At 40.4% G+C, this 19,251-nt stretch overlaps 1 protein-coding gene across 1 annotated transcript; it reads left to right on the top strand.

Moving 5' to 3' along the window:
* Positions 1–864: 864 nt before the first annotated feature.
* On the top strand, positions 865–17,201 carry LOC121870027. Its single transcript, XM_042371764.1, has 4 exons — positions 865–1,199; positions 9,223–9,316; positions 12,160–12,622; positions 14,211–17,201. Exons 3-4 carry the CDS (start codon positions 12,162–12,164, stop codon positions 16,783–16,785), a joined length of 3,036 nt encoding a protein of 1,011 aa, XP_042227698.1. The 5' UTR covers positions 865–1,199; positions 9,223–9,316; positions 12,160–12,161; the 3' UTR covers positions 16,786–17,201.
* Positions 17,202–19,251: the final 2,050 nt, after the last annotated feature.

Below are 19,251 nucleotides of genomic sequence, written 5' to 3'. Positions count from 1 at the left end.
ACTTTATTAGAAAGGTGGGATCTATTGAAAATTATCCGCCAGCTTCACCTTAAGATTAACAACGTTAGCCTAACCTAACCCTGGATAGAGTTGAGATGTTTAATAATCAAGTGAGGATAGCTTTGTTTAGGCCTTATAGGATATATCAGGACTTTCTTTACGATCCGTCAAATTTCCCGCAAAGAATATGGAACAATGTCGACTCAAGCATGATATCTTGACAGTGAGCAGTTGCCATGGTTACTAAGACATCAGGTTTATTTATACACACCTCAGGTTCGAATGCTGTCTAACTCTATTATGATTGTGTTTTGAAATATTGCAGAAAAAAAGAATAAATTTATCATAGTAACTGATAAAGGATTTTTCACCATTTATCCCTGAAGGAAGAACGATATTTTGGTTCATTTAGTGATTGGACATGCTTTGATTACGCGGTTAAAAACCTAAAGTTGTTAAAGTACATAAATACATATAAACTTCAGCAGTGGTGGTAACATGATCAGTGTTGTGAAACTTTTTTGTCTCGTGGCGTATGAAAGTCATTAATGATTCTTAATTGCTTAGGTATGCAATAGTGGCTGCTTTACATGCGTGCTCCCTTTACATAGCAATAGACTTGACATACTTGTACCGCCCTGGACGTCTTATCGCGGGAAACTGCGACATCAAGTTTATCGAACTGGCTAATATCGCTATCTAATCGCCCTTACTATCACTGATGCCATATTGGTTGTACTGTCCTTTTAAGTCGTTTATATTCGTTCATTATCGCTCTTTTATACTGTGAGGAGCCGTTGTGACAGACCCCAACACGACCCATACTTCTATATAAGGGAGAGTTAACCAAGATGTTTTATGGTTACCAGTCGTATTAACGCTTGGTACTGTGATTACTTGGGTGAACATAACCTCACACATACAGTACATTGCATGTTGATAAGGGACGAAGTAATGGGGAATTTCTTCACTATCAAGGCTGCAAGTTCACCACGATTGTGATTATCAAGACACCTCAGTGGCATGTCAAAGTGAGGTACGGCACGAATACTTTACTCTTGAATACGTTTATTCAACTAATCACTCGTGCAAAGGTGTATTTTAGAGGATAATGTGCAACAAATGAGAAACCAGAGTGTTAAGGAGGTACAGGAAGAGTTAAGATAAAGGATACAGCCTCGACAGCGCCACATTAACAGGTACAGTACATTACTGTAGCCTCAACGAAGTATTACAGTTACTAACTCGTATTTTAGTCCACTTTTAATGTTTAGTTATATAAAAATATAGTTCGTCAATTTCTTTAAAATTAAATTATTTTTAATTTATATATATTTATATATTTATATATTGCTAATACTTTTATCTGTATTCGTTTTCTTCTTTTTTTTTTTTTTTTGTATGCAGTGCCGTGTGATTTCTGGGAAGACATTGATAGCGCCATGAATGAAGAATTATATTTAGTGGTGTGGGCGGTGGAGCTAGTGACACTCAAATGCTCATCACAATCAATGCATTTTTAGTGACAAGCTTATTGAGAGTGAATGTTGATTTTCTTGCCGTTATGATCTCTCTGGGTTAGTAGTAGTAGTAGTAGTAGTCATAGTAGTAGTAGAAGTAGTAGTATTACAAGTGAAAGCCATATCGTACTCAAACAAAAGAAGCCGTGGCTGTTTTGTGTACATAAATATCCTGTAATTATTGATATTCCCCCTGTTAGTGTAATGTTTCGGGAGTGGAAGCAGCAGCACCGACTATATTGTGGTGGTGATAATTTGTTGTAACACCACTACCACCAGCAGTATTGTTTGTTACAGGATGTCGTGGTTATTATTATTATTATTATTATTATTATTATTATTGTAATTGACGGCATCAATAGTGATATAAGGTGTAGTCATTAATTCTCGCGGCAGTATGTGTGGAAATAATAGCAATAAAAGCAGGCACAACAGTAGATATAACAATAGTAATGATAACGGTAACAATAGTTGTGAATCGATAGTGGAAGTGGGTCACTGTTGCAGCATCACATTCAACACTAAAGCTTTCGGTACTGAACTCTACTGTCTTCACTTCATCACCTGTACAGTTAAGTTATCCATCCTGCAGCTGACGCCCTCGGTGGCCGGTCGGGCTACTTGAACAGGTGACCGCCAAGTAAGGAGTCTTTACCCACTTGGCTGCCATGCCCCTATTTAACCAAAGTAAAATTGTTGCCCGAAAACCAAGCTACCGAGCAAGACATAAGAGTTGAAGGCCGGTACGTTGATACACCTAAAACTTCAACAAAATTAAATGAAGAATAAGAGATTGTATGCACAACCCAATTTTGAGATTGAGATACTGTACGAGTGATACAAGTGCATATAAGGAGACATTATAATTAAAATTAATGTACTTTGTTGTGTTGTGAGCGCTGAGAAGCTCTTTTCATTGTATGGCATTAACTTATAATTATTTAAGTAGTTTCACCAAGTTTTGTGTACCTATTGCTGTTACAACTGTAATTTTTCTTTCTAGTGTGCGTGTTGTTTTTTGTTTCATATAATAATAATTATTTTAGGATTGGTGTCAAGTAGAATATACTGTATATATAACAACTAACTCATTTCGCGCTGACTAATACGGATGTCCCTTTAATATTACACTCTGGCACATAGAGATTTGAAATCTGGCGCTGTTTAGATTTTTTATTTATTAAAATCACAGGCAATAAACACCTTTGTTTCCTTGTGTATGAGCGCGGAATCCACCCAGAACATTCTCACTGATCATTTAAAACTCGCTAAACGAATTCATTGTGATGTTTCCCGAGATATTCCGATTGTATCCGAATGACAAACTCTGTCCATGTGAAACGTGAATTATGATTGGTCTACCGCAGATCATCAACCAATAAAAATAGGCCTTTGTAATTGATTACCCGCGCTCTGGTCGCTCGCTGTTGTAAACAAACATGTGGGCAAGATGAGTGACAGTGCAGCCACATCGGAGGGACCTTCGTCCTCTAAACAACCGAAAAGTGCTAACTATCGCGGTGCTACCAGGAGTCACATCAAGTTCAATCCAACATGGACTAAACGTGTCAATGTTTTAATGCTTATTCAACAAGCAAATGCCGTGTTTGATGTACTGTTTGCAACCGGAGTGTGAACTGCAAGAGTCAGGGAGGGTGAGAGTGAGGCGACCCATCACTACTAATGGCATATACCCTGTGTTCTCGTTGTCGCCGGCATAAACGGTATGTAAAGTTTCATGACCAACTTTAGTTATAACGGCAACCACATTTTTCGCATGACGATACTTATGAGTATTTAAAGTATCAATCGTTAGTGGGGGGAGGGGGACAAGCTCGCCCGGCCTCCTGTGAGTCCAAGACGTGACCCAGAATCCGGGATAATGTTTGGCTTTCGCTCCCTCAGGCTACCGAAGACAATTATTTCGTTTTATAGTTTAGCTGCTAAACCTTGTTCCTTTAAGTTTTCTTTTGGGTAAATTTAGATGCAAATTATGTTTACGTCATATTTCAGTATTTTCTTGGCCTGTCTAGAAGTACCGGTAGTAACATCCTCGGCATACAAGGTTAATCATATACAGGGTATATAGTTTTTTGTTCAGAGGAAGATCCACCCACTGTGTAATCCCACATTCGGTAGTAATCTTGTGGATCTTTTCTAACTTACGATATACCTACCGACAATAACCAATCATTACTGTACACAAATTAGAAAATGTGTCTAAGCTTGAATACCAAACCTGATCTTGAAGGACACGATCTCTGATAAACCTGAATACATTGAAGAAGCAACACTAATAAACATTAAAATATAAAAACTTACTGCAAGAGTCGGTGCTTGTCAATGCTGTTTGTACAGTATATTGATCTGAAGCGTTACTCATTGGCTGTTATCCTTCATATTAGATTGGTTTGCCGAGCGACAGTGCCCTGAGCTGGTGGTCGAGATGTTAGGTGCTGATAAGTGTTGTAATATGCTGGGAAATCATTAATCTTCTCATCTTTCTTGTTTCCTTCAACGTTTGACCCAAATTACATCTGCCGCATAAGGTATTCCTTGTCGAAAAGTATGGTGATATTACCAACGCTGTTGAAGTCCTTCCATAAGTCAGTAACTTGTCGGACACGGAAACAAGGGAAGAACCATGTGTCAGATCAAGAGGTTTCAAATCATAAGAAATTGTAGTCCTTGATTTGTAGTGTCACTCAAATTCTACAATCAGACTTGTATTTCTTGCTCGGGCAGCCAAGATAACTTACAAATACTTTCTTCGAGTTCTAAGCATCCCAACTATATATGGTATATCGCAGTGCACCAAAGTACATGACTTCTTACTCGCTCCACTAATTGTAAACTACATCTCAAAATGTCTATTGCAAAGCCTGAAAATATACTTGAAAACAGTAGATTTTTTTTTGTTTTAGATTTTGTTTTTAGATTTTATTTTTTTTTGGGGGGGGGAATCTGTCAGGGTTGTTATTGGTCATTGAGGTAATAATTAAACTATACAAACATGATTTTAATGTCTTTCATTTCGACTGGAAAATTTAATGAAAATAACTCCGCAGAGGAAATTATGGAAGGGGAATTGCTGGTGGGGAAGAAGGAATAGCTAGTTCAGGACCCCGTCCATAAAGTCCTGTTCTGATTCCAAACATATGTAGAAACGTCGTAAGGTATTGAAATGCGGTTCTTTGCATTTGCTAAGGTGAAAAACAAAACTTAAATAGTGACTCTTTCAAGTGCAAAAAAAAATTAATTTCAATATTTAATCATAAAGGTTGTCACCAACATGGTCGGCATCTCCCACACCAGATGGCGTCACAACTGAATCACTTTTTTTTTGTTTTACAGAGAAACCGAATAAAAAAAACATGGCTGATATGTACTAAAAGACATGGTTCCAATTGTGCGGCGGCTGACAGCAATGGACAAGAGATGTCGTGCATACCGTTGTGAGAGGAGAGATCGTGGTATACCGTTTTATAGTTTTGCATAAAATCCGGGACGTCACAATAGTTGGCTGGCAGCAGTGGACACAAAAAGATCTTCAAAGGCTGGGAACAAATTTAGGGCACGCAGCGATGATTTTACTGCTGGTATTTTATCGTATTCTTTTGTATTAGATTTATTGTCTTCTATGAAGTTGTCGAAAATCGTTGTTTTGTATTCCTATGAGTTGGTAAAATGTTAATATACGATTCAATGGCTTCTGGAATAAACCGATTTTTTTTACCGCTTTTCACTGACGAGTGTCAGTTAGTATTGTTGTGTAATAACATAATCGCGCTCAAAGTACAGTATAATGTATTTATCTGTGGTTCAGGGAAAAAGGATTTATACTCATTCTCTTTACTGTTACTTTTAATTTCGTTTCTGCTTCAGGAAGAAAAAAAAACTCGACAGAAGGGTCTCTTAAATCATCTGTTGAGTACTGTACTGCTGTAGCGTCCAGTTATGTCAGCTTTAATGTGTGGGGTGTTGCTGGGAATAATGGAACTGAACTATGTGACACCTGATGATAATGAATGTGAGGGTTGAAGGATGCTGGAAACTTGTGACTGTGAGAGATGCTGGAGATAATGAGAAATACATTAACGCCTTATGTCACTGAGGAATGCAGGGGGGGTGAGACTTGGCTATGATAATACATGCTGGTTAGGTTACGCTTCAGGACACTAGGCTATATTAGCACACCATTACACTTTCATCCCAATATACTAACACGTGAGTCATATATGACGTGTTAACACTAAGACACAGTAATATCTTGGTGGTAACCTGGCAAGGGGTAATTAATTACAGTTGTTATTACGGTACTGATGATGAAAATTTTGTCAACATCTTTATGACGAGGCGTGTCTGTATTGTAAAAAGAAAATATTTAAACTTTATACATTGATTTGGCTTCCCACATTGGTTTTACAAAATTCAGAATGATGATTAATTACCAGTTGTGGAGATTGACAGGTGGATGCAGCACTTTGGAGACCTGGAGTTGTCATTATGCATACGTGCAGGTATTGTGATGTACATGAAAGTGTGAGATATTTAAAAACCACACAAGCATTTTAGCTGCTCCACATTGCTCGCTGCCATTGGTGTAACACATTAGCAAGTTCGTCTATTGTTTTTGTATTGACTTATATCGTAGCGTCGCTGTGGGAAAGAAGGTAATATGTGCATTGAGAGATGTGTACTTGCACTGACTTACACTGTTTATGTACTGTACATGCTGAATGAATATGAACTAGTTTGACGATTTTACTGAATATCTATCTATCTATCTATCTATCTATCTAGTTCATCGACATTATATAGACTAAAATAATGCAAGAGGAAGAAATATATTAAAAACTATGGAAATGACGTTTAAGAACTATAGATGGAGTGAATATAATACAAGGAATAAGAAGACGGAAATAACGCTGTACAAATTAAAAGAATACTAGGGTTTGTTCAAGGTGTTATGGACATGTGAGAAATAGTGAAATATTAGTAAGGAAAGAGTTTACTTCAGCAGTGATTGGTTGTCAAGGCGGGAAGACAATAGTTTATTACGAGCTTTATTATCGACAGTAGCCCTGGTTACCTCTTCCAAGCTTTAAGATGTTCAGAGAAACGTGAGTCCAGTATTTTTCCGCAGTTTCTGTGAGAAAGTATAAATATTTGGCTGTGGTGTCAGATTTAAAGTTTAGTTTTCCCTTCACTGCATGACACAAGATGTAAATTGGGGCAAATGTGTTGGTACACCTGCTCATTCTCAAGGCTAGAGATAGAAAAATGCATATTTAGAGATACAGCCCACATTGGCACAACAGTCTTCGGGAGCTCTCACGTGCCTTATGCTATAGAAATACTGTACCTCGCTCCCTCTCACCTTCAGCCGCCCCCAGTGCATTCTTATAACATGTTTCATGGCTTATTCTCCATTGTTACCATGTCGTGTTTATATGGTGAATATCTGACCAACAACACCATTTACTTCCATAATGTCCACCTTTGCTTATCTTCTGCTTTGTCATTGGTTATTTATTTCATTTTAGTTATTGCTTAACCACATGCCGTTCCTCTTACACCTAGCATTTGTTTTTTGTTTTTTTGTTATGCTGCTGCCAGGTGCATAACTGCCATCGAGAACCGTCACGGAAAGCGGACATAATAAGCCAACATTGCCTTATGCATAATAACCTTCGTAATTATACCTTGTGTCTACTGTACAATACCTGAAGCAGGGTTCCAGTGTACATTAAAATTATTTGATATGCAATAATTTCTGTCTTATCACAGATTGTTGCGATTCGTTATTATATCAATCGCTGGATGTTTGGATTTTTTTGGAGGCCAATTCTTATTTATTTTGATACTTTGTGTGTGTGTGTATGTGTGTTGGCAACGCAAGCAGCTCCTCATTGCCGACTCACTTGTCCTATATAAAATCAACAAACAAATACTTCTATATGTAGGTATGAAAATATGAAAGTAGAAATAAATAAAAGTTGGAGCCACGTATATGAAAGATGATCATAAGGTTCGTTCCGAGAAAAAAAAATATACTTCACCTGATTTAACTTTAATATACATTTGAGTTGTGAAACTTAATAATATTTTTATTCGTGTGTTGTTCTGTACGTATGTTATTAGTTTTAGCCTGATTATTGATATATTTACTGCAGTTCGGCCAGTTTGTGTATGTCTTAGCGAGGACAGTTTGACGTTAGCTGGCCCCCTATTGTCACTCTTAGACAACAGATATCCATTAGTAGTGACTGCTTCTGATTTGCTGTTTTCTTGAACAATTGAAGATGAGTCGCAGAAAAAAAAATGGGACTTGAGAGCGAAAGAAAAAAATATTTGCGATCAGGAAAAAGTTTCGCTTCTATCTCAAAATAAAATATATCATTTTTACGCGTGCGCCATGTTTGTCCTGACTGCGACTCGTCTTTCACTGGTTGGCGAATCAACCAACCAGACGCCGCCGTTCGACCATTGTTTACTTATTGACTCCTCGTTTAAGTTGACACATGTAGCTACATTGTCGATTACACGTGCCAGTGAGAGTAAATTATGCCAGGCTTGTGACCGTGTACTGATGTGTGGCGGTGACTAAACTAACTTGTTCTCGGTTTTGATTGAACTGCAACGAAACAGGTCGCTCGGTCTGTTGATTTTTTGGGGGGGAGCAACAGTAGTAGTGATAATAAAAGTATAAGTGACAATAGCAGTAGTACTGAAAGTGTAAGTGGTATTTTGTAGTAACATACTGTATACTGTGCTGATGAGGATTAGTGGGAATTGCAATAGCAGAAGTACTGCACCAACGGGATCATTACCTGTACTGTGCTAGCATCTATGATATTAAAAACAGAAGCAGCAGTTTCGAGAGCACCAGAACCAAAGTCGTAAGTAGTGATGGTGTTAGAACCACAAGCCTAGGCGGAGGCAGCAGCAGCAGTAGTGATGGTGGCGGGACCAACAGAAGCCTAAGAGCTGTGGGCATAGTAACAATAGCACCAGGCTTTATACTGAAGCCTAGTGTTCGCATTGGAGGTGTATCTTAATGTGGTTGGCGGTTGGCCTACCTCTGTGATGAACCAAAAAAAAAACAACAGGTAACGGAATGTGATACATACGACAAGTTAAACAACGCTCAAGAAAACATTGCCATTTAACCAGAGATTTCAGAATGAGCTGGCAGCCGGCCACTGTATCTCACGTCACATCCTGGTCACATGATTTCCGGGATACTTTCTTTATTTCTTTATTAAGGATACAGAGGTTTAGTTACTCGATAAACCTATTTGCACCTACAGCATCCCTCAGAGTCCCGGCCACCTATTCTTAGGGCTCTTCAGTTACGCTTTGATTGAAAACCTTAATTGAGAATTATAAGATTTTAGGATGGTTCTGGGATCTGGCAGCTATCCCCTCACCTACCCTATAGAAGGTATTCGCTTGAGTCATAAAATCATAGGCGCTTATGTGGCTCTACTCTATGTTCTGATAGCTCACTTATCACTGTTTCTTATCCCTCGTTAACTTACAAGCCCCTTGTCTCAACCCTTGCCTGACTTTCAAACATTGCCTCCTCCCCCATAGCCCTGTTTTAATGGACTACTATAATAGATTGTTTTTTTTTTCAACCAAAGAAAATGTGTCAAGGACAACGCATTGCATTCTTGTCTATTTTTATCACTAACAGTCAAGTCTACCATGGCGGCAGCTGGCAAGCGGTCTGCTCCTAGACTTGAGTGACGTCATCGATTACGTGCTTCATTCTCAACACAGGCTCCCAGGTACCGTAAAGACATTTTACTTATATACTTTAATTTTGTAAATTACGCAAAATTTTCTCTTTCCCTCTACATACTTTATTTACTAGTACAGTATATATTTATTAATTCCTTTACTGATATTTGTTATGTTTAAGATACATATTTTATTATAGTAATGTCACTAAGTGTCTCGTGTTAGTGTATCCGCCTGTGTATACACTTACTGATATCATAGTTTTGGTCATATTGTCGTCAAATTTAGCTGGTAGGGTGATGATCTTGGAGGGATTGTATTTAAGGGAAGTAGGGGCTAACAAAATGATTTCCGCCTCAGTACACATCAGGACATGGGGTGCGGGGGAGGGGGTCACACCTGCAGTGGTCTTAGTATTGTCAATCGTTCAAAAACTGGGTTGAAAGTGACAGTAAGGAGAGGATGAATTTGAGAAGGGATTCCAAGTTACCCAGGCCGTAGGGTGTGTACAGTATAAGTATAAGCCTAAATTATAAGAACATAGAATATCCAAATTATTCTTGGTGTATATAACTATATTTATACAAAGGGAAATAAGCCTATCCACACAGCCGTTACTAAAATTATATATTCTACATGCAATATAATCGCAGTAGTCACAAAAACAAACGAACATGAACGTGTGTGTGTTGGCGTAAATACTTATAAGCAAAATGGGTCTTAATGGCTGACTAATAATACCTGATAACGATACAGTATTTAATATTCTTGAAGACGACGGAAATGTTGATTGATCAGATAACACAACTCGGGTTTATCCGATGGCGTCATGACATCGGAGTTTACAGCTGCATCTAGATCAGGTGTCCGCAACCTTTATACACTAGTCGGCCACTTAATGGTACAAGTAATCAGTGATCCTGCCGCAGGTGTACTAAAGCAACATAAGTCAGCACTGTGTTCCACGGAATTGACTGTAAAATCAGAAATACAAGACTATATTTTATTGTCAGAAATTTTTTATAAGCACCACCACCACTAAACATAGCTTTCATTTTCAACATATACATACTCTACGTTGAAATAATAGCACTAGTCACTAGCCTATATAGTTAAATATTCTGTAAATAAATAAGGGAAACATAACTTTTAGCAATATAAAATATTGAAATATGAAACTGTCTTCGAGCAGTACAAAATAACAGCTTAATAACCGATTCACACCCGAAATGCAAGCGTATAGGGAAATTGTTTTATATCGCAATACAGTACAATAACTCCCTCCAAAAAATAATGTAATGTTATTATAAATTACAGAAAAATTATCCGTGCGTTATATTCAGGTAAAATAAAGTTTATTTTTTTATTAGGAAAGAACAGCACAAAAACTAATGTGAGGATTGAACCTGGATGTGATTTGCAATTACAGAAAAAATAAATAAAAGTGTGTTACGGCAGCCTTCACCAGTTCTGTGGTGCGCTGTTTAGAGCGGTAACTTGTTCTTCACAAAGGTAAGCAAACTGTTCATCCAGCATTATCTTGATTTCCCTGCTTTTTACTTTCACCCAAATTATAAGGAATAAAAACAGTCTTACCGGCCACATAACCCGAAATTTAGACGTCACTCAGCTGGCCTCACATGTATTCCTTTCCGGACATATGAGGCCGGAAAACTGGGGATTGCGGACCCCTGATCTAGATTGTTTTTTTGTTTTTTTAACTCGTAATCCCTGCATGTGTCGTGGATTTCCTTATGACGTAAAGCTGACACTATTTATTCGTGAGGTATGTCTGTTTGTTTGGTTGGTTGTTTGTTTGGTATTCCCAGCTAGACAAGAACCACCCCATCTTTTCTCGCCGTTTGGACAGTCGCTTGTCTGAGTGTCGGGGAAACACTGGCCACCAAAAGCTATTTATTAATTACCTTTTCTCAGCTTACTAGTCATTTGAGCGGCCGGTCTGTTATTTCTTATGAATTTTATTATCCGGTCTTAGTATACGAAGAAACTTTAGTACCCGGAGACCTGTGATGTTTAGTAAGGACACACTTGGGTGCGATAAAAGGCGCAGGAACATGGCAGCGAACACTTACGCTGACCCAACCAACACTACTGACCGTATAGGCCGGGTGAGGTTCAGGTCGTTCATAGAGGGGGGGGGGACATGCAGCTGTACAGATTAATTGTGAATTGTAGACAGGAACTAAACTACTTGAGAAGATGAAAGTTGTTCCTTAATGAGAGCTTCCGTAGGAGGGGGGGAATTGTAATATCTTAATTAAGTTTTTATAATAGTTTATCTGTGGCGCTTATGTTAGCAGGGGGACTTGACTTCTCAGTTCAGGAACATCAGGAACTACGATTGTCTTTTAAGATGACATTCAGGCTATCGTACTCCTTAGGCCAGGGGTTCTCAACCAGGGGGGGAATTTCCCCCCTCAGGTTTTCAGGGGGGGGGGGAACTGATACTAATATGGAAAAAATAAAGGATTTTCAGTATTAAATGCATATTATTTGGAATGCACTTTTTGAGGCAGACAATCTTGGAAAGGAGGGGGGAATGACATTCTGACATATGGTGAAAGGGGTGCATGGGGCAAACAAGGTTGAGAACCACTGCCTTAGGCACTTGACTTCGCATTCAAAAATTTACTCAGAATCATCTTCAACAATGTTGGTGTAGGTACAGGCACAGACACAATGTATAGCTTCATGAAATATAAGATAATATTTATTTTGATATAGGCATGTGAAATTTTTAATTGAATAGCCATTTCAACGTGTGATGACGTTGTAATACACAATATAATTTCTTTTGTTGGTGAAGCATGCACTACGTGAGGTGGCTCATATTACACCACACCTGGAGTAAACAAATGTCATATTTCAGTCATGACGAGTGTGTCGGGTGTACTGCTGGGTGTAGCCGAGGTGAAGCTGCCGCTGCGGCGCCTCCCGCAGGAACTCCGCTCCAGAATTGCTAATGTCTCTCACTGGGCTGTCGTCCATGGCGATTATCTCGACGAAGACAATAAGGGCCTCCTGGAAGAGCGGCAACAGTACATCGGAGAAGTAGATAACTTCTACGCTCTCCGGGAGGTGGAGGTGAAGGTGGAGGAGCCAGAGTGTCGGGTAATTGAGGGCACTGAAGTTGTCCTCAAACATCGCACCAGTGATGTGATCATCATCACGCCCGTCGAGGAGTCTCCCACCCGGGTGGTGTACATCAGCCGCAGTGACAGCTTCGGCCGCGCTGCCGTTGTCCTGCAGATGAAATCCCAACAGGATGTCAACCAGCTGCTAGCACTGTTCCCCGCCGCTGTGCCGGATAGCCTTCTTCACCTCCAGTCAAGGTAACATGGTAACACTGGTGACTGACAGAGAGACACAAGTAACCTGAAGATTGCTCCACTGGTTAGGGGGAAAAGTGAAAGTGGGCCAACACTGTACTGGACCACCTTCACTTTCCCAGGTTGTTAAGTTAGGTACCCATTTACAGCCAGATAAACTGGGAGTGCCCGGGAGCGAACCATTGACGGCAGATGAGCTCTATATCTACTCGACCGCGATATTCCACTGATTAGGGTAAGAGACTAAATAAAAATATAACATTCTTTAACACACCTGAAATATTAATAACGCTGCATGACCTTATCCATGGTTTAAGATGTGATAAATAGATGAATAAGTGTGCGGCAGTCAACTGGAGACAGCGCCCACCTCCTGTCCTAAGCCTCACTTGTGCGATTCCGGGGCGCTTTCTGTCCATTCAGCCTGGGAAATGAAGGCAGTCGAGTGCAGGTCCGGCCATGCTGCCACCTTAGTGTATAGAGAATTATAAACACAGTCTCTAACGACCAATCATGACCTATAGGACCAATTTTTCAATAATTCAACTAGCGCTCTTATTAATTGACTTACTGACTGACTGAGATGAAAAGAAAGATTGCGTGGTCCAGCCTTTATATACACCCCTCCCCCACACCCCTCCCCCACACCCTCCCCACACACACCCCTCCCCACCCCTCCCCCACACCACACCCCTCCCCACACCCTCCCCTACACACCCCTCCCCACACCCCTCCCTCGCCCCACACCTCTCCTCGCCCCCACACCTCCTCCCCCACACGCCTCCTCCACACGCCCTCCCCACACCCCTCCCCCACCCCTCCTCGCCCCACCTCTCCTCGCCCCACCCCTCCCCACACCTCCTCCCCCACACACGCCTCCTCCTCCACCTCCCCACCCCTCCCCCACACACACACCTCTCCCCCACACACCTCTCCCCGTCCCTAGGTCAGGGGACTGGACGAAAATCTCCCAAAAGACAAATTCATAGTCACTCTTATTAGTGTTGTAATATGTCATGGCGGCCTTCCTAAATAAAAATATTAACATACTGTTTTTTAATTGATTCGACTTAATGAGAATTTTGCAGACTTGTAATTTAACTGTATTTGAAAAGGTATAATGTATAGGCTAGACTCTAGATATTATGGTTCCCCTGTCAGTGCTCCAGATAATGTTAGAATGTTAGAGTAAATTTCTCATGTTTAATTACTTGTATCTAAATAGATATATCAGCACACTAGGTAGAAATAAATTAATACTTGGCACTCTAGAGGTGAACTGAGGAGTACAATTTCAGTAACTAGGTCAAATTTTGTTTATAGTCAGATATATATATATATATATATATATATATATATATATATTGTAATATGGTACAGTATTTGTACTTCATACCCCAGCCAAATTTTTTAAAATGGTAAATTTTAGATGAGTTTTGGTTAGGTGAACAAACTAACGTACAATCTTAAATATTGGTAAAGTATATCAGTATAGGTTATGTTCTTGAAGCAGTAAGTCTCAGGTAAGAGACTCAGAGTAACTCAAACATCGCTCATAGTAAATATGTAATACAGTGGTTTACCTTTCCAGTCCTGGGACTCAGCTGTCTCCCAACAAAGAACTCAAACAGTCATGGAGTCGGGGCGTCAGCAAAAGATTCACGGCTATGTTAGCATCGCTGGCAGGCACCGCCTCCACCACGAAGAAGGGCCCTCGCACCTCTGACAAGATCAACACTCCCCCCGAACCCTCCGACTCCCCTACGCCTAACTCTGAATCCTCATCTGACTCAGACTCAGATGATGAAGAAATGCTCACTGACGACACGGACAGCAAGTCGGCAGGGAAGTATTACGAGGACATGGGCCTCGACGCCAACGTACAAGAGAGGCTTTATGACGACGCAGCAGAGACGTTGTCCAAATCCAGTGACTCATCACTTGAATCCAATTCGGCCATCATAGAGGCTGAAATGAGGTTCTTTGTGGAAAGTGATGAAGAGTTCCTAAAGTCTCTCCGGAGTCTAGAGGAGGACAGGGAGCGTTTGGCAGACTCGGAAACACCGCAGTTTATTCGCGAAAACTTGACTCTTTTGTTCATGCAAGTGAAGGCACTGACTCAACTGCACTCGGAGCTACACGCTGAGTTCGAGAATAGTTACGGTTATCTGCAGCGTCTGAGTGATGCTATTGTGTCTCATCAAAATGATTATGAAAATTATGTCTACTTTATGGAAAATATCCCAATCGTGGATCGTATCCTCCATACCCACAAAGATTACTTCAAAACTCACATACCTGAGCTCCCAGAGAAACTGAGGAAACCCAGAATGCGTCTCCATTATTATGTTCTCACTCTGGAGACTCTCCACAAGAAATGTAATACTCGCGAAGAAAAGCATTGTCTTCAGAAAGCCATGGACATTCTCAAAGTTCCCCTGAAGAAGGCTGACTCAAAGCTCTTTCTTGGTGCCGTAACTGGATCCCCGTTTGACTTAACCAATTTCGGAAACCTGATTCGCCACAGTGACCTCACACTACGAAGAGGGGGAGACCTTCCCCGCCGGGTATACCACGTCCTCGTGCTGAAAACGTTAATCCTGTTGACAACATCTGACGGTAGAAACTACCGATATGTCACAAGTTTCCGGATGGACCAAGTTGGTCTAGGGAAACAGGAACGAGGAGTCCTTTTCAACCTCGAAGTCAGAAATGGTCCAAGAGGACAAACTGTCTGTTACACATTCAAAGCTAAAAATATTAACATGCAGCAGTTATGGATTAATGATTTAAAAGACATCCTTAAAGAAAAACCAAAGACTGCCACCCCGAGGAATAGTTTTATAGAGGGCCAATCTGACTTGAGACTCAGCGGTAAGCGTAGCAAGATGCGTCGTGGACATTCTGCGGAGTCGTCTTGGAGTAGCTCACAAGGTACGGTCAGTGACTCTGATATTCTGGATGAAGAGAACACTCGAACCGGCAGGAGCGAAAACAATGCTTCTTGGTCTGGTCGGCGGGCAGCTATTAAGAAGAACTCCAGCACGTCGGGAAAGCCTCGACCAGCAGTTCGACAACAAAGCGGCTACACGTCTGACAGCGAGAGCAACTCTCTTAAATGGAGGAACCAAGACTCTCTAACTCCCCTGACTGTCTGGGCGGTTTTTCCCCAATTGAAAGATCTGTTCAAATTGAAAAGTTTACCATGTGAGTCGGAGAACAGCGTCCCTACAATACTGGTCAGTTTATTGGACAAGGAGATCGAATATACCTTGACTATACATCAGGAGCTTGGGTCTCTCTTGAACGATGAAATTTCGAAGCCTCCATCTTGTATAATTACCCAATTACGTAAGATCTACGACTTTCACACCACCATCTTTTTGTCTTTATTAGAGACGGCTGTACGTTCAGGGAAGAAGCAGGAAGTTGTTCAGTGTTTCATTGATTGTTCTGTTAGATTGAAAGAATTATATTCGAACTACTTAGCAGATCGTGCTCGTCTGGACGGATTATTGAGAGACATGGAGTTATACAGTCGTTTTGTACAACCAGTGCTCCAGTTTGAAATATATATGAAATTTCTTGCCAGCCTTCTTACTAACAAGTCGGAAAATCAAACTGTAAATGCGGCGCTTTCCATGTTACGGGAGTGTGTAGCAGATGCCAACACTATTCTCTTGACGGAGACTATCAAGGGGGCGCCCTTCGACCTGGACGATTGCGGCCCGGTTCTAATGGCGGGGAATGCCAAGGTGCGATGGACTGGACAACTGATTAAACAAGAGTTTCATATGGTCCTCCTAGACACCATGATCCTAATACTGGAGTCACACCCACCGTCTTACCGTTACGTCGATTCCATTCGTATGGATACTGTGGGAATTGGACCAATACCGGACGAATACTCCTTCCAGCTCGAAGTTCGCACAGCCGCCACCAAAACCCTCACCTATGTCTTCAGAACTCCCAACAGAAACATGCAGAAACAGTGGTTGGATGAAATTACTATCTTACTCAGTTTACAGGTGGATAGATTAAAAGAAAAGCAAAGAAGGAGATTAGGAAATGAGACACCTAAAATGCAGACTCTGAAGTCACCACCGGACTCAGAACTGTACAGTGTCTCCCCGCGGAGCAAGTCGCCCTTGGAAACTTCCTTGTGAATGCTGATTATCGCGACCCCTCTAGTGGGCATCAGTGTCCTCAGTGATGAAAGGAATGTGCAGGGAAATCTGTATACATTGTATACCGCAGCAAAAATGCTAAATAAATGCTGAATCGTTGGCAAACCGTGGCTCCCTACGGATGTAAAACTGTGTATATAAATAGTATGTAATATAGATATAAATATATACTGTATATGTGTATGTGTGAATGTCTGGTAGCTAAAGTATTACACTATATAATAGTGATAAAACTGAATAATAAGATTTAATTTAAGATAAAGTAGATGGAAAGTTGGCATGCATGGGTTAGGTGGTTGTGTTTGGGTGCGGACACAATGACCTATTGCCGTGACGTTTTCTAGTTTTATTTGTTGCTCGTGTACAGTTAATAAATGTGTGAAGGAGTGAAAACATACGGATATCATTAACATAATATCACCAATAAAGAAAAGACAATTATCACTCAATTTAAGTTAATTTATTATTTATTATGCTGATCGAATATTTGTTTGCATTAATTTTATCCTAATGCGTGAGGTCTCAGCCTATAATAGGCCTACAGTTATTCCCGTGAACTTCACAATATGTTAGATAACCTATCGTCTATCCGACTCTCGTATAGACAAAACTGATGATCACTGGACGTCGTTGTATTTCAATTTTCTGCACAGTTTTTATATTGTTATTTTCTTTATGTTTTTCTTAACTAAAGTTTGAGTTTTCTAAGTAAGGAATAAAGTTTATAGCATTTACCCTCCCTTAAGATTTGCTACTTATGGAAGATAAATGGAGTTACTTAATTAACATTTAAATGATAAGTAAAAACAAAACAGAGTCACAGCTTATAGGGTACGAACTTAAGCTCTATTATGTCATCCTCGTAGAGTAAACGCGGGCTCAACCTGTTATTCTGGCTTCCACAAACTTGTTATAAAGATCAACACGAAAACAAATTGGTAAATCAGCCTTTTCTTTATAAGGACTATAGCATGTAAGGCTATATTTCCCCCGGTCAAACCGTATAATTTTTTTTTAGATAATCTTGAGACAATTTTCCTCAGAATGAATATGTAAACAGACACCATCATTAGTTCCAAGAATTAAATATTTACCTCAACAAAATTGGGTTTCAGTAAAGAAATGTTTAATCGTAAATCTATATTTCGTTAATAATCTTCGTCGAATGTGAACAAATTTTGTGCTGTTTTGCTTGTTTTATCAATATCCCTTTTCATCCTGGAAAAAGTTGCCAAGTTGGTAAGTAGAGTATTTGAATATAGCTGGTTAGAGGAATGTGGCAGTAACAGTGCAGTGAGTGGGGTGACAATGTGAACTGGTGGGTATGACAGTGCAGTGAGTGGGGTGACAATGTGAACTGGTGGGTATGACAGTGCAGTGAGTGGGGTGACAATGTGAGCTGGTGGGTATGACAGTGCAGTGAGTGGGGTGACAATGTGAACTGGTGGGCATGACAGTGCAGTGAGTGGGGTGACAATGTGAACTGGTGGGCATGACAGTGCAGTGAGTGGGGTGACAATGTGAACTGGTGGGTGACAATGCAGTGAGTGGGGTGACAACTGGTGGGTATGACAGTGCAGTGAGGTGACAATGTGACTGGTGGGCATGACAGTGCAGTGAGTGGGGTGACAATGTGAACTGGTGGGTATGACAGTGCAGTGAGTGGGGTGACTGTGAACTGGTGGGCATGACAATGAACTGGTGGGTATGACAGTGAGTGGGGTGACAATGTGAACTGGTGGGCATGACAGTGCAGTGAGTGGGGTGACAATGTGAACTGGTGGGCATGACAGTGCAGTGAGTGGGGTGCGTATACTGAGTAATAAGACAGTGTACTGAAGGGTGTGACCACTAAAAGGTTAGACGGTGCATAAAGAAATGTGTTGGTGCACTCAGGAGTGTGAGCACAATGGAAAATGTGAGTGTTGTAGGGAGTGCACTGGAGAGCATGGGAGTGTACTGGATAGCATAGGGGTGTACAAGTAGTGTGCGTCAGGTACTATGAAAGGGTGCTAGCGTGCGATCAATAAAGATATATTTAGTCTTACCTTACCTAACCAAAGGTAACAACCTAAATATCTTGTGGACTGCACGCTATAGTAGCATCTACAGTATGTTGGATAGACCAGCTGAGTTCAGTAGAGTACACGAGGTTACTTATTTTAAGCATCATTTTTCATATGATATTACTTAAATCAGGAAATAATATTGTAAACTGAAAATAAGGAAACAACAAAATAAAAGAACCAAGAAAGGTTAAAAATAATTTTATGAATAAAAACAAAGAAAATGGGACCATTGCATCAAAATTTAGATGTAGTAAATAATAATAACAATAGTAATTCAGTAAAGTTGCCATACAGGTCAACAGTTGGATAAGCATCTTTATAAACTGTGCAGTTATACAGTTCAGCATATAGACAATGTAGGTCGTGGGAGTATTCA

The sequence above is a fragment of the Homarus americanus genome, unplaced genomic scaffold (assembly GCF_018991925.1).
Source record: "Homarus americanus isolate GMGI-L3 unplaced genomic scaffold, GMGI_Hamer_2.0 scaffold14467, whole genome shotgun sequence".
NCBI classification, from domain to species: Eukaryota; Metazoa; Arthropoda; class Malacostraca; order Decapoda; family Nephropidae; genus Homarus; species Homarus americanus.
The sequence above is the reverse complement of the archived record's forward strand: the minus strand, read 5'-3'. Positions and strand labels throughout refer to the sequence as shown.